General features: G+C 40.4%; 1 protein-coding gene across 8 annotated transcripts in view; it reads left to right on the top strand.

Annotated features, from left to right (window-relative positions):
- The first annotated feature begins 2,647 nt into the window (after nt 1-2,647).
- Nucleotides 2,648-18,277, top strand: part of CDC14B (cell division cycle 14B) — a 50,235-nt gene continuing 34,605 nt past the window's right edge. For 4 of the 8 annotated variants that reach the window (XM_062019570.1, XM_062019575.1, XM_062019569.1 and 1 more), the window contains exons 1-4: nt 2,651-2,960; nt 10,714-10,807; nt 11,709-11,784; nt 13,524-13,616. In XM_062019570.1, the coding sequence (XP_061875554.1) occupies nt 2,804-2,960; nt 10,714-10,807; nt 11,709-11,784; nt 13,524-13,616 (420 nt within the window). In that variant the 5' untranslated portion in view covers nt 2,651-2,803. Of the gene's footprint in view, nt 2,961-10,713; nt 10,808-11,708; nt 11,785-13,523; nt 13,617-18,277 lie in introns of all 8 variants that reach the window. The other 4 variants (XM_062019568.1, XM_062019567.1, XM_062019574.1 and 1 more) reach the window with 3 other exon arrangements.

Below are 18,277 nucleotides of genomic sequence, written 5' to 3'. Positions count from 1 at the left end.
TCCTCCATTGTCTGCAGTTCTTCTGTGTCATACAGAAAGATGGATCTGTAAGTCCAGGGAGAGATGTGTCTTAACCAGATTTCTGATCAGAGTGTCAGTTTTGGGGTAGGCCATATTACTCATTTTCCTGTGAAGACAGAATATTCTCTGTTGTAGGTATGTGCTTTCTGTCAGAGCAAGGTTGTCTGAAAAAACATCCTTAGTTCTGTCCCAGACAACTGAGCTAAGGACAACAGCATTTTGGAGTTCTGTCAGATTTCACATTACCTATTTTGCTGGAAATGTTTATGTTCAGAATCCGTTGCTTTTATTAAAGTAGATGTGCTCTCTTTCATCCATGAGCCACTTTTCTTAAGCAATTTGGAAATAAGGTTGTTCAAGATTTATGGAGGAACATATCCTTCTCTGTAGTTTCTGATCTTTAGCCTTCACCATAAAATGCTACTACATAGAACATATTTCACCAAATTCTCTCCCCTTTTAAGCTTGAACAGTAATGCAATTGTAAAACAGTATTCTGTGGAGAAGTTTGTCCCTGCTTTCATTAAGGTCACTGGCAGGCCCAGAGCAAGCTCCAGAGAGCTCTACACCATTAAGAGCACATGAAATTAAATGCTGTGCTCCTTGACAAAAAAAAAACCAAACAAATGGCTTGTTTAAGAAATAACAATACTGAGTTGTATAATTCCATTAAAGGTACTCTGCCTTGGCACCTTATTAATTACATAAACATTTTGATACAGTGCGTTTAGAAGAATAGTATTGTTCACGTAAAAATGCTGCTTTGACTAAACAGCACTCAGCATGTGGCTAAAAACAGTCACGTGAAGCCTCTGAACCCTCATGATTTCAGGGTTGGCCTGAGGCTTCATCAGAACTCATCGCTAACAGACTGGGGCCAGCAGCTTCAGCTCACTGGGGAGTAAAGTCTGCTTTTCGCAAACCACTGCCCCTACCTTCATAAGCAAGGAGCTGCCCTCTTCCCCCAGCACTGCCCCAGTTCTCCAGTGTTTCTAAGTATGCTGGAAACTCTGGAATGCAGCTGTCTTTATGTTACTTAAACCACAGCAGAAAGCAAGCTAGAAAACTGGCCTTGTGTTTGTAAAACTAAGGCCAAAAGGTGCATAAAACTTATTCTCAAAGAGAGAAAATGGCAAACATTGTTTACAATGTTTCCACTTGGCTTCATTCACATGATCATCACTGCCAAGAATACTGATTAGTTCCACTTTTGTTTTGCAGTCATTTCATATTCTTGGTGCTTTTGATTTTAAAGGAGATGTTTGGCTACCTGTTTTTCTGCTTGTTTTCCATAGAATTAAAACAGTATACAGCGAGAATAGTTGTATTGCTAGTTACAAGTTAAATAAAACTACCTATAGCTGTGAACTGCGGACTCTTTAAGAGGGACTAGAATGAATTAAGTTGTTGTTTGACAGCTCTGTAGGTTGAATCAGTTACTCATCCTAACCATTTCAGTACTGACATGAACCCTGTTGCAGGCTCTGTGTTATCCCAGCAAAATTACTTCTTCGGAAAGATTTGTAAAGTGGTGACAAAAAAGGGAGGAAAACAAAGATGTGTATTCAGCAAAGAGCAATTCCAATTAGGGCATCGGCCCTGCATTTTGCCACAGTTTCTCTGAGTTTGCTGGCTCCCTGCAAGATGACTATTCCCATGTGAATAGTGAAGTGGAGCAATGATGGCTACTTTGGTCCATGGGAGAAATTTTTTTTGAAGTGTCAGCAAAATTTTAGGTCTCTGGTGTTATTTAGAAAATGTACTTTTTAAAAGTTATGCACCGAAAGGTGGAAACCAGTGGGAGATACACATTGAACTCATATTCAGCAGATGGTAGAATACTTTAGCAAGCAGTTTTGCCACAGCCAATTAGACAGAGGTGGGAAGGGTGTGGGTTTCAGAAGTTGTTTTAACTGCTAGTTGGATTTATTTCAACAGCTACTTAAAATAATGGTGTATTTCAACGCATCGCTGCATCAGAGAAGCAGACTCAAACCCAGCCATTTTAACTTTGCAGACAAACTCATTTAATGTTCGGACTAGATGACAACTGCACGTACCGCACCAGTTCCAGTTGGCCATACAGCGCATCACGTCCCGTCAGGACCCTCTTTTGGTATGTGAGGCGAGAGGCACCCGGAGGCTGCAACGCCTCACGAACGGCAGCGGAGCACACTCGCTTCTCAAAGCTGGCGGCTTCAGCCGGCACAAGCGTAGCCGGCCCGTCGGTGGGAGCGGACTCACGCCGCAGTCGAGACCCTCGCACCCCCAGCAGCTACGTTTCGGTCACGCAGGCACCACCATCACGTCCGCCCCTCTCTAGAATTCCGGCGCCACGTCAGCAGCGCGCACCGCCGCGGGCGAGGCAGGGGTGAGGTGCCGAGGGCTCCGACAGCCGCCACTAGCCCCGCGATGGGCGGCCCGCGCCCGGCCTCACTCCCCCGGCCCACCTGTTACAGCGGCCGCTATGACATCACCGTGCCCACTGCCCCGCGCCGGTGACGCCACACCGCCACGCCCAATCAGAGCCGGCGGGGGGGTGCCGGGAGGTGGACAGGAGCTGCTGCCGCGAGTTCGGGGCGGGGGGGTGGTGTAGGTGCATGGGGCGGTGGGAGGGGGCGGTGTCCGGGGCGACGCGTCAGCCGCCGCCCCCGCCGCCGTCGTCGTCGTCGTCGCGGGGTCCCTCCCCTCCGGCGGCCCGAGCCCCGCGGGGAGCGGCGCGGCACGGCGGCGATGAGGCGGGCCGCCTCGCACCCACCGTAGCGGCGCGGCCGCCTCCGCCATGAAGCGGAAGAGCTGGGCCGAGGCCCGGCGCCGCACAGCACCGGCGCCACCGGCTCTGAAGAGGACGCGGGGCGCGGCGTCGCGGGCGGCTGGCGCCGAGGCGGAGCGGCGGCCGCCGCCACCCGCCAAGCCGGAGACCTGCCTGAGGATCGCCGGTGAGGGGGGCGTGCCAGGGGGGCGGGGGCGGGCGGGATGGCGGCGCGGCGGGAGAGTTGAGGCGCACCTCGGGGTCGGACTGCCAGCGGCGGGACGGTGCGGGGGTGTCCCGTCCCGCCCCATCGGCGTGGGGCGCCGCGCCGGCCCCAGGGAAGGAAAACTTCCCCATGGCAGCGCGGGTTCCCCGCCTGGGCGCCGGGTCCCTCGGCCGGCCGTGGCCGCCTCCCTGCCATCTGTGCGATGGGTCAGTGCTTGCGGCTCTCTGGCGTGTCACATGGCGAAGTATTCTTTAAAAATGCGTCCCTGAGCCAAGCATTCTTCCAGAAGATTAGAAATCGTGGGGCTTTTTTGGTAACTCAGGCCGTTCCGGGCAGTTGCTGTCTTTTTCTGCGTGTAGGAGAGCGAAAGGAAAATATATTTGAGCCAGTAAATCCCGTGTTTCTGTTGGTCGAAAAAAGTAACGTGTTTCCTTCTGTATTGGTGATATACATCTTTCTCCCAATGTTATACTTTCTGGCTAATGGGTAAAATAGTGGACAAGCGTCACACCTCTCCTTGACTCTCACGTGCAAGTGGCTTTTGCAAGTAGGTTTGCTCCGTACCCACTGTCATTTTTTTTTTGAGCTGCTGTGCTTTATTTTGGCACAGTATCCCGCCTCTGTGGGGAAGTATACCGAACCAATTGAAACAACCAGCTGAAACAATTCTAGATTTAGGTTGGAGTTTCCCAGCTAAAATATTTGCTTGAGTTTAGTTTGACTAAGAGCAAAAAGAAAAAAAAAAAAAAATTTTTTATGTCCTGTGTCAGAGTCTAAGGCTGGTAGTATATGCAGCTTCTCTTTAAAATCAAGAATTAAACCTCACCACTGCCCTGTGAAGGACATGGAAAATTGTCTGTAGATAGAGCAAGCAAAAATGCCAAGAACATACATAGACAAAAGGCATCTGTCTTTACTGTGCCAAGAATCAGGATTCCATAAATTAACTAGTGTATCTCTTAGATAACAATATGTTCAGAAAACTTTTAAGATTTTTCTTTGGAAAATTGGTTACAGGGACGTAGGAAAAATGAAAACTCCCAAAACATACCAGATTCCTCTTTGAAAAAACCTTTTATTACTGTCAGGCAATAAAATCCTAAATACTCCAGCCCAAAGTACAGCATTTTAGACCTAATCTACACAGGGAAACATAATGGTGTACTTAAAAGTGGAATGCTACAATAACTCTGTATGTGTGTTCTTCTGTAACTGCAACCATTTATATAGGAAATGATTGTACAGTTTTAAGGCTGAATGTAGAAACTCCTCATTTGGTAGGTGATGACTTTTTGATATCAAAGTAATTTCACTACCTAGAATACCGTGCAGCTGCGTGCATCTCAGATCTCCAGCAAACAGATCTGTCTAGCCATTCTCACACAGCAGTTGCTTGAATCTGATAATGCATGGCTGGCATCAACAGGCCCCTTAAATTACTGTATTTTCTTCTCCAAATAAATGTTCACCTGTTTAAATAACACAGTAGAGCACCTAGGGTTTGACTTGTGTTTTCTCAGTGGGATTTCACCATACACAGTGGTACACAGTATAACAAACTGCAATTAAATGCAGTAGATTGTGATATTTAATAATATTTCATTTTGTCTTGATCTTCTTACTGTGCATGATGGCTGCTGTTTACAAGCTTCTAATAATGGAACAATTATGGTTGCATGTTTATTACGCTGGTATGTCATATATATTTTTAAAAAAGAGAAAGCTTAAAAGAATAAGCCCAGAGGCTTACCTTTTTATTAACTGTTTTAAAAGTTATTTCAAGTTTTGAACTGTTTCCTCTGCCTTCTTATAAAACAGTTCTGAGAAATGAATTAGTAGTTCAGGAGTGGAGATAGATTAAAGTGTAAGGCCTTGTTGTTGCAAATGGACATACTGGTAAATATTTTAGCCTCGGTAAAGGCTGAGAGATCTGCCTTAGCTCATCTGCTTACAGAAACAGTGCCAAGCTTATTAAGAACATTGCAGGCCACCCTCATTTTCATCTTTACTAAAAGACAGAGACTCAAAACAAACCTGAATTGCTGTAAAGATTTACAGATCTTGTGTGATGTTACATTCATAAACAGCAAAGTTTCTAAACTGTGATTTACATAGATTTTATACTCAAAATACTTAATTATTGCATTTTCTAATGAAATGTATGCATCAGCCATATGTCAAAATAATTTTTTGTCAGAATAATCTAAATATTTTTGTTTACAATTAAGACTACTTCGGGAAAGCTGTTCTCGTTTTAAAAAAAAAAAAAGTTTTGATCTGTTAAGCTGCATGGTAAGCCTTACCATTTTCTCTTTGTCAAATAATGCGTGAGGCTTGCTGGTATGAATTCAATTTGCTGGAACGGAATGCATTTCTTCTGTTTATTGGAAGCATATCCCCATATCCTTTTGATCTCTAAAAGAAGTAATTTGTATTATCTGAAGAAAATATAGCAGTTCTGTGTGAGATGCTTGAAAGCTGTTGATTTCCATTCCTTGGCTGCCTTTCTTTGTCATTGCTCTGATTTTATAACTAATATTTTGAAGAAGATGTGCAATTATAATGCATAAACTGTAGCCAAAAGGTGTGTGCTTCTCTCCCACCTCTTTTCAGTAGTTAATTAAGAAATGAAGTTACTACTGTAAGTATGCACATGGAATTAAATTTGAAATTATATGACATTGTGAGGCATTTCTTGATATTCGTTTGTCATGTACATTCAGTTGTTTACAGTGGGAAACTAGGAGGATGTTCTAAGCTGTACTGTAAATGCTTTTTTTTTTTTTTTTTCCTTATTGTGAATCAGTTTACTTACACTGTGACTTGGGAGCTTTTTATGAAATAGCATTTGGCTTACTATGTTCATTGGTCGATGGGTTGTTTGTTAGGTTTTGTGCTGGTTGGTTTTCAAGTCATTGAGTTGTCTTTTCTTTTTCCAGTATTGCTGGCTTGTTATTATAAGCTTCGTGTATTATGTGGAAAGCTATGTTTTTTTGAATGCTAAGGACACTTCTATCAAGCATCATTCAGATTTCCAACATGTCATCTATCAACACCTTCAACTAGTTTAATTACTCAACTATCTCAGTGCAAAAGTTATATTTACTCTTTTATCAATATGATCTCACTTACTTGCTAGTCTTTCCCAAAGCTGAGATTTTAAATATGAATTTAGGTCTTTTACTATATAATCCAGCACTAAAAGTGCAGGAACAGATGCAAAGAAGTCTTGTGTATCAGACAAGAGCAGCAGAGTAAGTGCAAGGACTCTACTTAAAATAATATAGTTTTGATCAGTCATGGCATGGTCCTGAAAGCACTTCATGGTTTTCTCCTAAATAAAAAGTTCCTTTAGCTTTCTATGTGTGTGTTTTCTTTCTTTTTCAGAGACCAGACGGTTGTTTAGTTGCCAACTATTATCACTTAAATTTGAAACATCATAGGGATGAGAGGAGTAATCTTTACAAGGATAGAATAACTAAAAAGAAAATCTGATATGATTTTGCTTTTTATCCTGATATTGCATCAGAATTTGTCTTCTGTGTTTTGTCATGTATTTTCCTGGTATTTTGAAGTCTTTTAAACCAAACACAACAAAATACCATGTACCAACTCAGAATTCAGAAATACGCTCCTCTTACAATAGTAAATAACTCTCTGGTTACATTTTTGGTAATTGAAAACAGGCTAATGTTGGTTTTTGTTATACCGACACTGCCCTCTGAATTTCTTATCTAAGGCACGTCTTTACAGTATAACTGTAGAATTCCTCCTTTTATGAAATAACCTTTGCTGATCATATGCAGACAAGTCCTTCAGCAAGTGCCTGGCTTGGTATTTAGTTGTCTCTTGATTTGTTGAAATTTCTTCCTCCAAAGCCTGTGCAACAGATCCCAGGAAGCATCAAGCTTATTGACAGTATAAAGGAGATTATTTTGTCAATTCCATGTTCACATTAACATGATTTTGAAGTGGTAGCTCTCAAGTTTTCTACATGTCTATTTCCCCAGAAAGCTGTAGATCTGAAAACCACACAAAAATACTTTTCCTCCTGTATGCACATTGCAATCAAATGTGTGCGTGGTTGTTACAGCTTGTGTAGACATGCTTGTGCTAGCTTTAATCTCACTAGTTCACATACTACCAGGAGCAAAGACTGCAGTAACTTAGTCCTCAGTTAGGGTTTGTGCAGGTTCATTTTGTTATACATTGGATGCTTACTCAAAATAATTGCCTAAAGTGACATCCATGTTTCTGTATCTTTAACAGTTTTATTATATGAGGCTAACAAAATTAACAGTAATTGAAATATATCTAACATACTGCTGTCGTATCTCTTAATTGCAGTGCAGATGCAGCCTGTAAGGCAGTGAGCCCTACTTTCCTTCTTCTGAGAGACGATTAGGAAGGTCTGCGCTAGTTTGATAGGTTTAGGATGACCTTTTATCAGAAATGTGCAAGAATTTGAAAGTGCTCAGGCACACTGTATGTAAGTGACATACTGAAAAGCTAAAATGAGCAAAGGAAGTATAAAACTAATAAAATGGAAGCCTTGCTACTGCAGTCCAAACCTCTGTAAGAGTGCTAGTGAAATCAGTTCATCAGCACTACAGTGTATTTTAGATGTAAGCCCCCAACCTGCAATCAGATCCTTAATGAAGGAATTCTCCTTTCTCAGCATGCATTACTCCTGTTAAAAAATCAACACACTAATCCTTGGCTAAACAGAACCAAGAATGTGTTTGGAAAAAAAAAAGGGTAAAAACAGACTTGATGAGTAATGCAGCATTTGTCAGGTATCAGACTGTTAAGCCAGTAGAAAGGTGAAAGCACTTACAGGAAAGGATTTCTCTGAGTAGCTCATTTACAAAATCTTCCTATGGGAAGCATGTTAAAAAGATGGAGCCTGCTGTTTACATAATAGGGAGCGATTGTTAGGGGTGCACAAGAACGGACAGCTTGTCGGGACATTGGCATTCAACACACACTGCACATATTGTGAGGTAGTTCTGTAAATTCATTAAACTTGAGTTTCTTTCAGGTGTTTTTAAAATAGCAACAATTAACACAATCCAGAGACACCAGTGCAGAACTGAATGCCAACTGTAATTCAAAAGGCCATGTACATACTGTTCACTCATCATAGGAATTTATGTTGGACAGTTTTGGAAAAGCTGCAGAAGATTTTCAGTAAAAGCAGGAGCATTGAGGAAGCAAGGGATTCTGTTACTCCAAACTCCGCTTAGGAACAAAATGCTTTGACCTGTGTGAATACAATTCTTTTCATTTTGATCCCCCTTTTGTATTTGAAGATTTTGGATTACCCTTTGTTTTGCACTTTTGTATTTTCAAAAGAGATTTAAAGTTTACATGAAGAAGCTGGTCTGCAAAAAGGTCACCTATCAGTTTGAGTACTACAGCCATTCTGCCCAGGCTTTGATGCAGGTGTTGTTTGTGTGCACAGAGAACTCAGTCTAAGTCAATAACTGGACTGAATCTAAAGGACAAATGCCATTGAGGGAAAAATTCTGTCTGTGTGCTCCCACTGTTTACCTCCAGTGAGCTAACTTGGAAAAAACCTTCTCCTTGTAAGGAACCTGGTGGCAGCTAGCCATTAAATCAGTTTAGAAGTGGTGTGAAATTATAGCTTGAGGCTGTAGCGTGACATGTGTTTAATCTAGCAATGCCAGTTTAAACACAATCCCTAGATATCATATCCTCTCAGTTCTCTTTTCTGCTTCCTCCTTCAGACTCAGTCCTCCCACACACATACATGTTAGCTCTCATTCTCAGGGCAAAGGGAAGCAAACCATGAAAGCAGCTGTGGGGTTTTTTTGGTGTGGTTTTTTTTTTTTTTCGGTTGTTTGGTTAGAGTTTTTTAAGTTATATTGTGCTAGGATACCTGCTGTAGTTTCTGAGTCGAACAAATCCACCTTGATACAGCACAGGAAGTAACACGTTGGAGATGCTGGATGGTTGCAGGAAGCCGAGGCTCATTCCATCCCCAAAATACTGTTCTCAACACTTTCCTAGAACTGCCTTTCTGTGGAGCAGTTTTCCCTATAGTATGTTCTGCATCCAGTTGGGGTGATGGTGCACTTGATTCTCCTCGTGTACTTCCCTTTGTGGGCCAGTTCAGTCACTTCTTAAAAATGCATAACATTTCTTGAAATGTTATGCTTTGACTTGTTTTCAGGAGTTGCTTTGTTAAATGCTGAGAGGTACAGAAGTTCCCAAGCAGGCAATACACTTCCCAGGTAGTACTGCAGCTGCTGTGCCTACAAGATGAGACTAGTAGAAAATAAATGGGCAAGTTTGATGCCTTGCTTCTCCTGAGAGAGTAAGGAAGTAGGTACAAGGCTTGCTCAGGAGTTACTTTACATCCAACTGATTGCATCTGGCCTGTAAACGTTTAAGCCAAACCATTCACATCAGGCTGCTGTTCTACTGAAATGTACATTTAGCAAATGTGAAGTTTCCAACCTACCAAGGTACCGTTGTACATAGGTGAACACTGAGCACATAACTATGGAAATACAGACATGGGGACTCCTTTCATGGCTTAATTTACCATATATTTTCAATATACAAGTAATGATTTCTAAGTGCTAGTCATGGAAGGATTTATTTTTTGAAGCATAATGTGATTTTTTTTTTTTTCCTGCTGTCTGGAAAAGGAGGTACAATTTATCAGAAATTATGTTTTGAAATTGCATGTTTGTATACAGGTGATATTTTTTGTTGTTTAAGTAATGTGTCGGTTCAGGCAATGGGTTTGCAAGAAGTAAAATCTTTCCTTTTACATTTGAATCTTAATATGTTTATTTTGTAATGGCAATTTTTCAGCAGGAGGAAGAAAAGTATTGCTGTGATGCTGCAAGGCCTCAGTTTTTATTGACCAATTACTGCAAGCACAGCAATTTACAGCAGGAGCATCTATGGTGTTTAAAGTTTGCTGAGGCTACAGCTCCCCCACCATAAAAATAATTTATATCTCTGTGAATACCACTGGCGTGTTTTTCCTCTCAACTGAACAAAGGAAGCCAGGGCAAGCACAAGGTGCCTCCTCCTGCCTGCGTACATGCGACTGGGATGGGGATGGGAATGCATATGAAGATGCCCAGGTGATGGCTCCTCTGGTGCTCTAGTAGGCAGCTCACCTGGCCTCCTCACATCTCTCTGGCCTCTGTCTTTCACAGGCTTTAACTGAATGCCACTACTGTTGAAATCATCGTTTTATGGAAAGATGGGAAATGCCAGTGTTTCAGCATGAGCAGCAGGCTTGAATGTTTTGTTTAATACAGGTGTCATGAGGTGCTGAGGGATTTGTGGCTCAGTTTGGGGGGAGTCTGTCCGTGTTGGTATTCAGAGCACAAGTATGGTCTGTTGCCGAAAGGAGGTGGGTCTCAGTGCATGGGTCCAAAGCTGGACTCCCGCTGTGTTGCAAAGTCGTGAAATAGCCAGCTTTCCTGGGAGCAGTTTGCTTGGTAAAGAACACTAAAAAGCTGCGGATTACAGGAGCACTGCTGAGCAAAAAGCCTCATTCTTTGTCTGTCTTGTTGTGCTTAACATTAGAGAAATAGTAATACCTAGTTCAGCAATACTTAAAAGGAGACTTGGTTCATTTTAAACCATTCAAAGTCGACAGGTAATACTTAAGACTTTCAGTAGAGAAGTGATGTTTTCAAAAGCTTCGCATTTTCTTGCATTTCAGATCGCCTTTATTTCGCAATTCTCTGCCAAAAACCAAAGAGTGGAGCTCCAAATACTCATTACTTCTGCATAGATGATGAATTTGTGTATGAGAAGTAAGTACAGACTTGTTTTTTCCTTTTTCTTAACAGAAATAAATTAGTAAGAACTACAGCAATGGGGAATCATTCTAGTTGACATTCTGTTTTTAGATGTAGCTGAGGGAAACTTACCATTCCCATTATAACTAATTACACAAGTTTGGTCCTCTCAGACTTACTTGCCGTGATGATGTATGTGTCTGAAACTGGTTTCATGGCTTCCCATCAGGATTTCTTAATAATCTTTTCAAAGCAGAAACTTTCATTGTACCCATTCTTGTTGGAAGACACAGGAACATTGTGCAACAGTATATATTCAGAAGTGTGCATTGGACTGCCAAACTGAAGGAGATGTCTTTGGTTGCTCAAGTATTGAATGGAATGTGTAAACTTCCTAGAATAAGAGAAAAATTTGGCAAAGTCAGTTCAAGGCTTTATGAGCTGACAATGGATATATTATTTCCCCTGTAGTGAACAGTGTATGCCTTTGTATGTCATCTGGAATGCTGCTAATTCTTTAAATATTTTTGACCAAGGGTGTGCTTACTGTCTTTGAAAGTATGAATCAGTCTTTAGTCTCTGTTTTCTCTAGCAGTATTAGTTTCTTTCTTTTAAAGTAAAGCCTTTCGGTTGCATTTAAAGTTTCTAAGCTAGCATCACAGAGTAATACAGTAGTGAGAAGTTTTCAAACCTTGACCATTTCAGGTTTTTTTCTCAGTTATGGTGTGTGGAAAACAAAGAAAAAAGTTTTATTTCCTTTCAAAGGTAACAAAAACTTCCTCTAACAAAACAGTATAAGAAGGCATTCTTATTTTTAGAACGATGTGCATTTTATCTCATATATTACTCCTTGTTTGTAATTAAAAAAAAAAAAAGACAATTACAGAGGTCATGTACAATTTTTCCCCTTTCTCAGTTTCTATGCAGACTTTGGACCACTCAATCTGGCAATGGTGTATAGATACTGCTGCAAGCTAAATAAGAAGTTAAAGGTAACACTTGTTTTACTCAATTTTCTTGACTTTTTAAAGAACAAAAACAATTAGGACAAAAGTTCTTTTTGTTTACATTTTTTCCTAGTTTCCTAGTCCAGCTACATTTTGAACATAAATACCATGTTTTATCAAGGTCAATTTGAGGAGGAGGAGAAGCATGAGAGAAAACCCACTTACTTTTAAGATCCAGAATGTGCACCACTGTGGCAGTAATTAATGTTAAGCTCTTAAAAGATGAGTTGTTAAATGCATAGAGACTTCTTTAAATGGAAATCTGCCCTCCTGGAATTCAGTATACTTGACAATTTGACAGTATTGAGTGAGCCTGAGGGTGCCATGCAATACATTTTTATTTGAGATGGTTTTTGTTTGATTGAGGCTTCTCTTCTGATTCTGATGTCTCTGTTAAGCAACATTTCATCTGTGATAGGCATTGTCCTGAAGGAGACTGCCATGCTCCTACTGCAGATTGTGTTCTCTGACTGATTCTTAATAATTTTCTGGACGAGGCTCTTTATCCATAGAGCATTACATCTTTAAAACAGATTTATTGTATTAATTAATGTGACTTCAAGTTAGTTGACCTTTACCAGATGTTGGAGTAAAATCCTGTTAGGCAGATAAGAAAGCATATTAGCATTAATGTGAATTGCAGTTTGCCTCTTCAAAACTGCTTAGTTTTTGAAACTGCCACTGAAATATGAAAACTGTAGAACATTATAGTTTAGCAGAGGGTTGGATTGTTTTCAGGGTTTTTTTATTCCTTAACATCTGTCATTGGTGTTAGTTTGCATAATTCAGACTTTCTTTGGCCCTGTAGCACTATGAACAGGTTTTCTGGAAACAAGATTCTCTGGACTGTGTTTACAGGATGCTCTGAAGCAACACAAGCCTACATTATAATCCCTTTGAATACTCTTGAGTTTGACGTTTAAGAGGTGTCTTAGGATTGCTGAGAATGTATTACTGCTAGTGATCTGGCATTTATTTGTCTTGATAGCATTGAATAGTATCTGAGCAAGTAACACTGCTATTTAAATAGTGACATTTAATAATAATAGTGACATAGCTTAGCAGCTGATCAAACAATATAATTTCAAGCATCTCAAAATTTGTTTTGAGGGCCAGTCAGGGAACAGTTTTTTCTGCCACCACAGACGTAAATATCCTTTCTATTGGCAATGCCATGCCACACCCTTTCTGAGAAGCCGAGGTGAAATTTTAAGAAGTTACTTATGATAAAGTTTAGAAATACTTTCAAAACATTTTAAGCAGTGGTTCTGATCTTTAGAAGTAACTATTAGTTGATTTATCTAGAGTCAGATTTTCTTTAAAAATAAAAAAGTCTGAATTCTGTTTTCAAAACTGTTGTGGCTTGAACATGCCTGTAATGTTTCTGAGAATACTGCTTTTTAGTTACCCCTCAAAAGCATCTGTCTATTACTTAGGGCTTGAAGTCAGAAATAGTAAATGCATTTAAAGAGCAAAGTAAAGATTACTGTAATTTGTATAAAAAATTTTTTAGACTGGATACTGGGAAAAATGCTGGAACAATCTAGGTGGGGATGCAATAGAGTCTTCCAAAGCTTTTGAGGGACTGATCAACAGTGTGCTTGGTCCTCTGAATGCAGGTGTCTGAAAGTAGGTGAACAGACTCTTGCATTCCTCTAATTTTATAAAAGAAGGCATGAAAAGCCTAAAATACAAAATCATAATCTTATTCATTTTTCATACAGTCATTTTCACTGATAAAGAAGAAAATAATTCATTATACTGGCTTTGATCAGAAAAAACAAGCAAATGCTGCATTCCTCATAGGCTCCTATGCAGTAAGTATTCAAATTTTCACATCAGATATCCAAATGTATTCACATTTTTTTCGTGCTCAATTTTTAAAACAGCAAGATAAAAACAATTGTTTCTCCTTGAATAATCTTACTGCTAATGTATTTTATAGTCAGATACCGCATACTAAGACGATTTTTAAATCTAGCAGGTGTATTGAATGGAGTTGTATGGTTTTGATTTTTCTCCCCTCTGCTGCAATCTGTGCTTCTAAGAAATAAGAGTACCACTGAAAAAAAATCTTTGTGAATATTGTCATTTGGAAAAAAAATTAGTACCTCTTGGTGTCTTTTCCCCACTCACACATGCTCTCTTTTTTGTTTTTTAAAATAGATAAATATTATCTAACACAAAATATAGTGTATAATTTCCCATGGCATGCATGTTTAAATATATATGCCTTCAAATATGCCTTCCCCAACTGCTGCTTTCCTAATGTAAGGTGATCTTCAGTTAACCTAGGAAGAGTGAAATCATGTGGTAGGCTTAAAGCTAGGTATAAAGTCCAGGAGTGTACAAAGTGGCTGGAAATGTGCTGAAGTGGATCTTTGACTGCAGAGGAGATGACTGGCTTTACATCACAACTGCATGTGTTTGGTACGCAAAAGTGTAGTCAAGGAATAAAATTCTGAATGCATCATGATGTAAGATGTGACCATATTCATGTTTTGCTTTGACTTGTAGCACACCTTGATTGTAACCATCTCTCTTGTTTAATGAACAATAAAATGAAGTGAGAACCTCTGAGGTTTTTGATGTTGGAGATTTGTGAGGTCAAATTTCATGTAGCTGTAGGTCATTCCTGTTAGCTGTAAGACCATACAGTACTTGCTGTCGTGCTGGCAGTCTCCCTGCTGCCTGTCCATGTCATGCAGGAGGGTCTGCTTCCTGCTCCCCAGGGGTTTCTCTGTTGTCTGTTTTCTACCATACTTATTACAAATTAAGAACTAGATTTCAAAATCGTTACTCTTGGTATTTGAAGCACAGGTGCTTAGGAGTGTTTCTGTAGACCTTTGCATTCTTCAACCACACAGAAACTGGCAACATGAGTTACAAAAATTCTTTTCAGTTAAGGCATTATGTTGAAAAAAGCAGCAGCTTTTAGGAGAACTTCTTCTTCCTAGTGACTTGATCATAATGGAGAGGGAACAGGCTTCAGTTATCAGTCATTGTTTGGAAGGAAGCAGATCTTGCTTTTCCCTAAACTTTTGCTTCGAGTATGTGTAGTAGTATTGTGCAGCACCACAGCTGACATTTTGAGCAGAATCCATGGCACAGAAAGCTAACTAACAGTGAAACAGTCTGAAACAGAAATACTGTGATTGACTATGTAAAAGTACATAAAAACCACAAATCTTATTTCTGAACATGCAGTAGCGCTGCCATGTTGCAATAACAACCTGCAGTTGAAGGGTAATTCTTGGACGCATGAGTGAAGCTCTAAAATTAATATATAAGGATTATGACAGTCCAAAGCACAGTAATTAAAAGTAGACTCCTCCATTGGACATAGGAGTAGGCAGTTTTTGCTTCGGAGAATAGTGCAGTGCAGGAGGTGGGAGCTGTAAAGTACAGACAGATGCTAACACAGATCCAGTCAAAGTATGGCGTGAGATCAGGACTGACCAGCCAGTGCATGTGGGAGGGCTGGTTGCAGACAGCAGGCATGTGGCAGAAAGAGGCTAGTCTAAACCACTGGTAGTTTCCAGGGTTCAGAGACATGTGCTTAGTTGATTACTTTGCACAGACTGAGTATTTCAACAGTTTCCCTTAAAGACCCATGGCAAAGTGAAGCACTGTGTGTCAGTCCCCTTCTTGAATGGGGATGTGTCTGTCTCGCATAGTCACAAGTCCTAGATAGTGAGGTAGCTAGAGCTAGATAATGGTTTTCTTCCCAGTGCAATGGACTTTAGCACTGATTTTTTTTTTCTATGAAGTAGGGTACAATTTCTTCCTAGATTGATGGGGGAGGGATTCCAGTGAGGGGAAGATCACAGAAGAAAGACTGTGCCCCTAAGGCTTACTTTTTTTTCCCTAGTGCCCTTTGATGATCTTTGATAAAGAGGCAGACTTAATTACAGCACTCACTGCTGAAGAGTTCAAATGTACACATCCCACGTTTCTGCTTTCTGCAGGGAGAATTGAATTACTCTCTATGGAGTGAGCAATGATACAGAGCGTGTTCAGAATGCATGGTAAATAAATGTCTATAATAATATTTCCTGATTGAAAGGAAATGTATTGAGTCCTTCATTATTTAAAACATATGTACACCTAAGTGTGCACCTACTTCTTCAGTTCAGAATGCTTTGCATTTTGATGAGGAAGGATTCATTCAGCTGTTGGTCAAAACTTTAAGAAGGTTTTTTGTAATTTCATTTAATCAGACCATGTCCTGTTGGGACTGCTTTTTGCTCTTTGAACTGAGTATCACCATTTGATTTCTGATGCCTTACAGTGTAAGTGGTAGGTTACCACAGTACGTTGTTTTCTGTGGGTTGTGTTCTCCTGTTTGGGTTTTAATTTTTAGCTTCATGGTAGGTTGCCATTTCAACAGTTTACCTTGGGTGGAGGGCCTGCATGACAGTGCATGAGGTTGGTGAGTTCAGGTGAGAAGGCCAGGGAAGTAGAGAAGTGACGATGGCATGAAAACTGTGCTTGTCTTTAGGTGTTGTAAGGCTTTGAGAACTTAAGCATAGTTTTGGGTGCAAGGTGCTCTGTATATGCAGGTGACTTAAGTTACTTGTTAGGAATAACAGAATCACAAAATCTTAAGGGTTGGAAGGGATTTTGAAAGATCATCTAGTCCAACCCCCCTGCTGGAGCAGGACCAGCTAGAGTGTGTCACACAAGAACTCATCCAGGTTGGTTTTGAATGTCCCCAGAGAAGGAGATTCCACAACCCATCTGAACAGCCAGATGGCTGCTGGGTTTTCAAGAATAGCAGTGACACGGTGTGTGTACTTTCCACTTTTGCTTTTCTTTATTTTTTAAAGACAGTCACATTTTAACTATAAAACTATGATGAACTGTATGTCAGTCGTTCTTCTCTAGAACTTGAATGTGTTCATAAACATTCAATATTTTTATGCTAATAACTTCCGAGTCTCTGTTTGAGGATTTATTGACCTTAAATTTGTACTCTTAAACAGAATATTATTTAACTTCTACTGACAGGAATTGGGATGTATTAGAATGGTTTATCCTTCACCATCTTTTGTTTCAGTGTATGTGTGTGTGTGTGTGTATATATATCATGCTGATTTGTTGGACCATGCTCATTTTGACTGCTATGACAATTTTTAAGTCTTACATTAACTGTGGTAAAGTGTAAGGGCACCTGTTAGTGTTCTGGCTTACAAGAAAAGTCTGTTCCCAGTCTTATCTTCACTGTTGGTGTGTTTTAATGTTTTCCCTCACACCTTCATCTAACTTGTCTTTCTTTCCTCTTCAGTGGAGATAGTTTATGATCTCTTCAGTCTACACACTTCTTTCTCCTTCCTCCTGCATTTGCTGCTTCCTTCCAGGTCTACTTTGATGTGACAGCACAACCTAACTCAAGCTACAGGGCTCTTCAATATAACATGGCTTTTAAAGTGAAGAACAAAGTTTTCAAATGCATTGTTATATGTGTAGTTTTAGAGTAAAATTTGATGTTTTAGAATAAACCTTAACATTTTAGATCTTCATTTCTTTATTGTTCATCTTCCATCTATTTTAATTCTGTATTTTGCTTCATTTTTACAGATGATATACTGCGTAATGGGAATAATATTCTTCTGTGTAGATTAGCATGAATTTGACATATTCAGCCACAAAAAGGGTAGCCAGTATTCAAGGTGTTGGTTTTGAATGTTTACACTTTTGAGGGGGGTGAGGGGAAAAGAAGGGAAGGGCAAAAAAACCACCTTTGTTCTTCGCCTTTTAAAGAAAAAAAGCATTTCCGTGGAAGCTGTCTGCACTGTTCAGGCCTTACCACTCTACCAAAGCAACAGTGATCTTCTGAGTTGATCTCTACAATGGCTTCTCTTGATTTTCGCCAGGACTTTGCTGTGGGTGAGGAAAGTCTGCTTCTTCCATCATTGCTCCTTCTATATTAAGAAAGAAAATGTACCCTCTGTGCCCTTTCCACCTAATTCCCAAGCTCCCCCTCTCCCCTTGACTGCATTAACTTAGTAACAGTGTTTTTTTTCTCAGGCTTGGCACTAATTATGTACCTGGAGGGTGACCCTCCAAGGGTACCACCCCATGAACTGCTGTAATTCAGGTCACCTTCTTCAGGACTCATCTCTGTACTTTGTATATTTTCTCATCTTCTTTCTTCAGGGTAAGCAGCGTTTCCTTCATCCGTTCTGATCTGCAGTACTGTTTTTTTGCCTTTTCCATTTGTTAGTGTCCTTCCTAGCTATGGGCCCGATGCTGGGTAGAAGCTGGAGGTTGCAGAATCAATTAGCACCTGTCGTCATTGTGATGTTGTATTGCTCTGTTCTTACTGTGGCATTTGCAGAATTATCTCTGACTAAGCCGTGGGAAAGCAGGCAAACCTGTTTGTTTAGTGGTCCAGGCTGAGCAGTGGTAAATGGGTAACTGTGGCAGTGCTCAAGTTACAGGTGGGTAAACTGTCTTTACCGTCAGCTGCCTGTTG

This window comes from Colius striatus, chromosome Z (genome assembly GCF_028858725.1).
Source record: "Colius striatus isolate bColStr4 chromosome Z, bColStr4.1.hap1, whole genome shotgun sequence".
In the NCBI taxonomy this organism is placed as follows: domain Eukaryota; kingdom Metazoa; phylum Chordata; class Aves; order Coliiformes; family Coliidae; genus Colius; species Colius striatus.
This window is presented reverse-complemented; position numbering and strand designations above follow the sequence as displayed.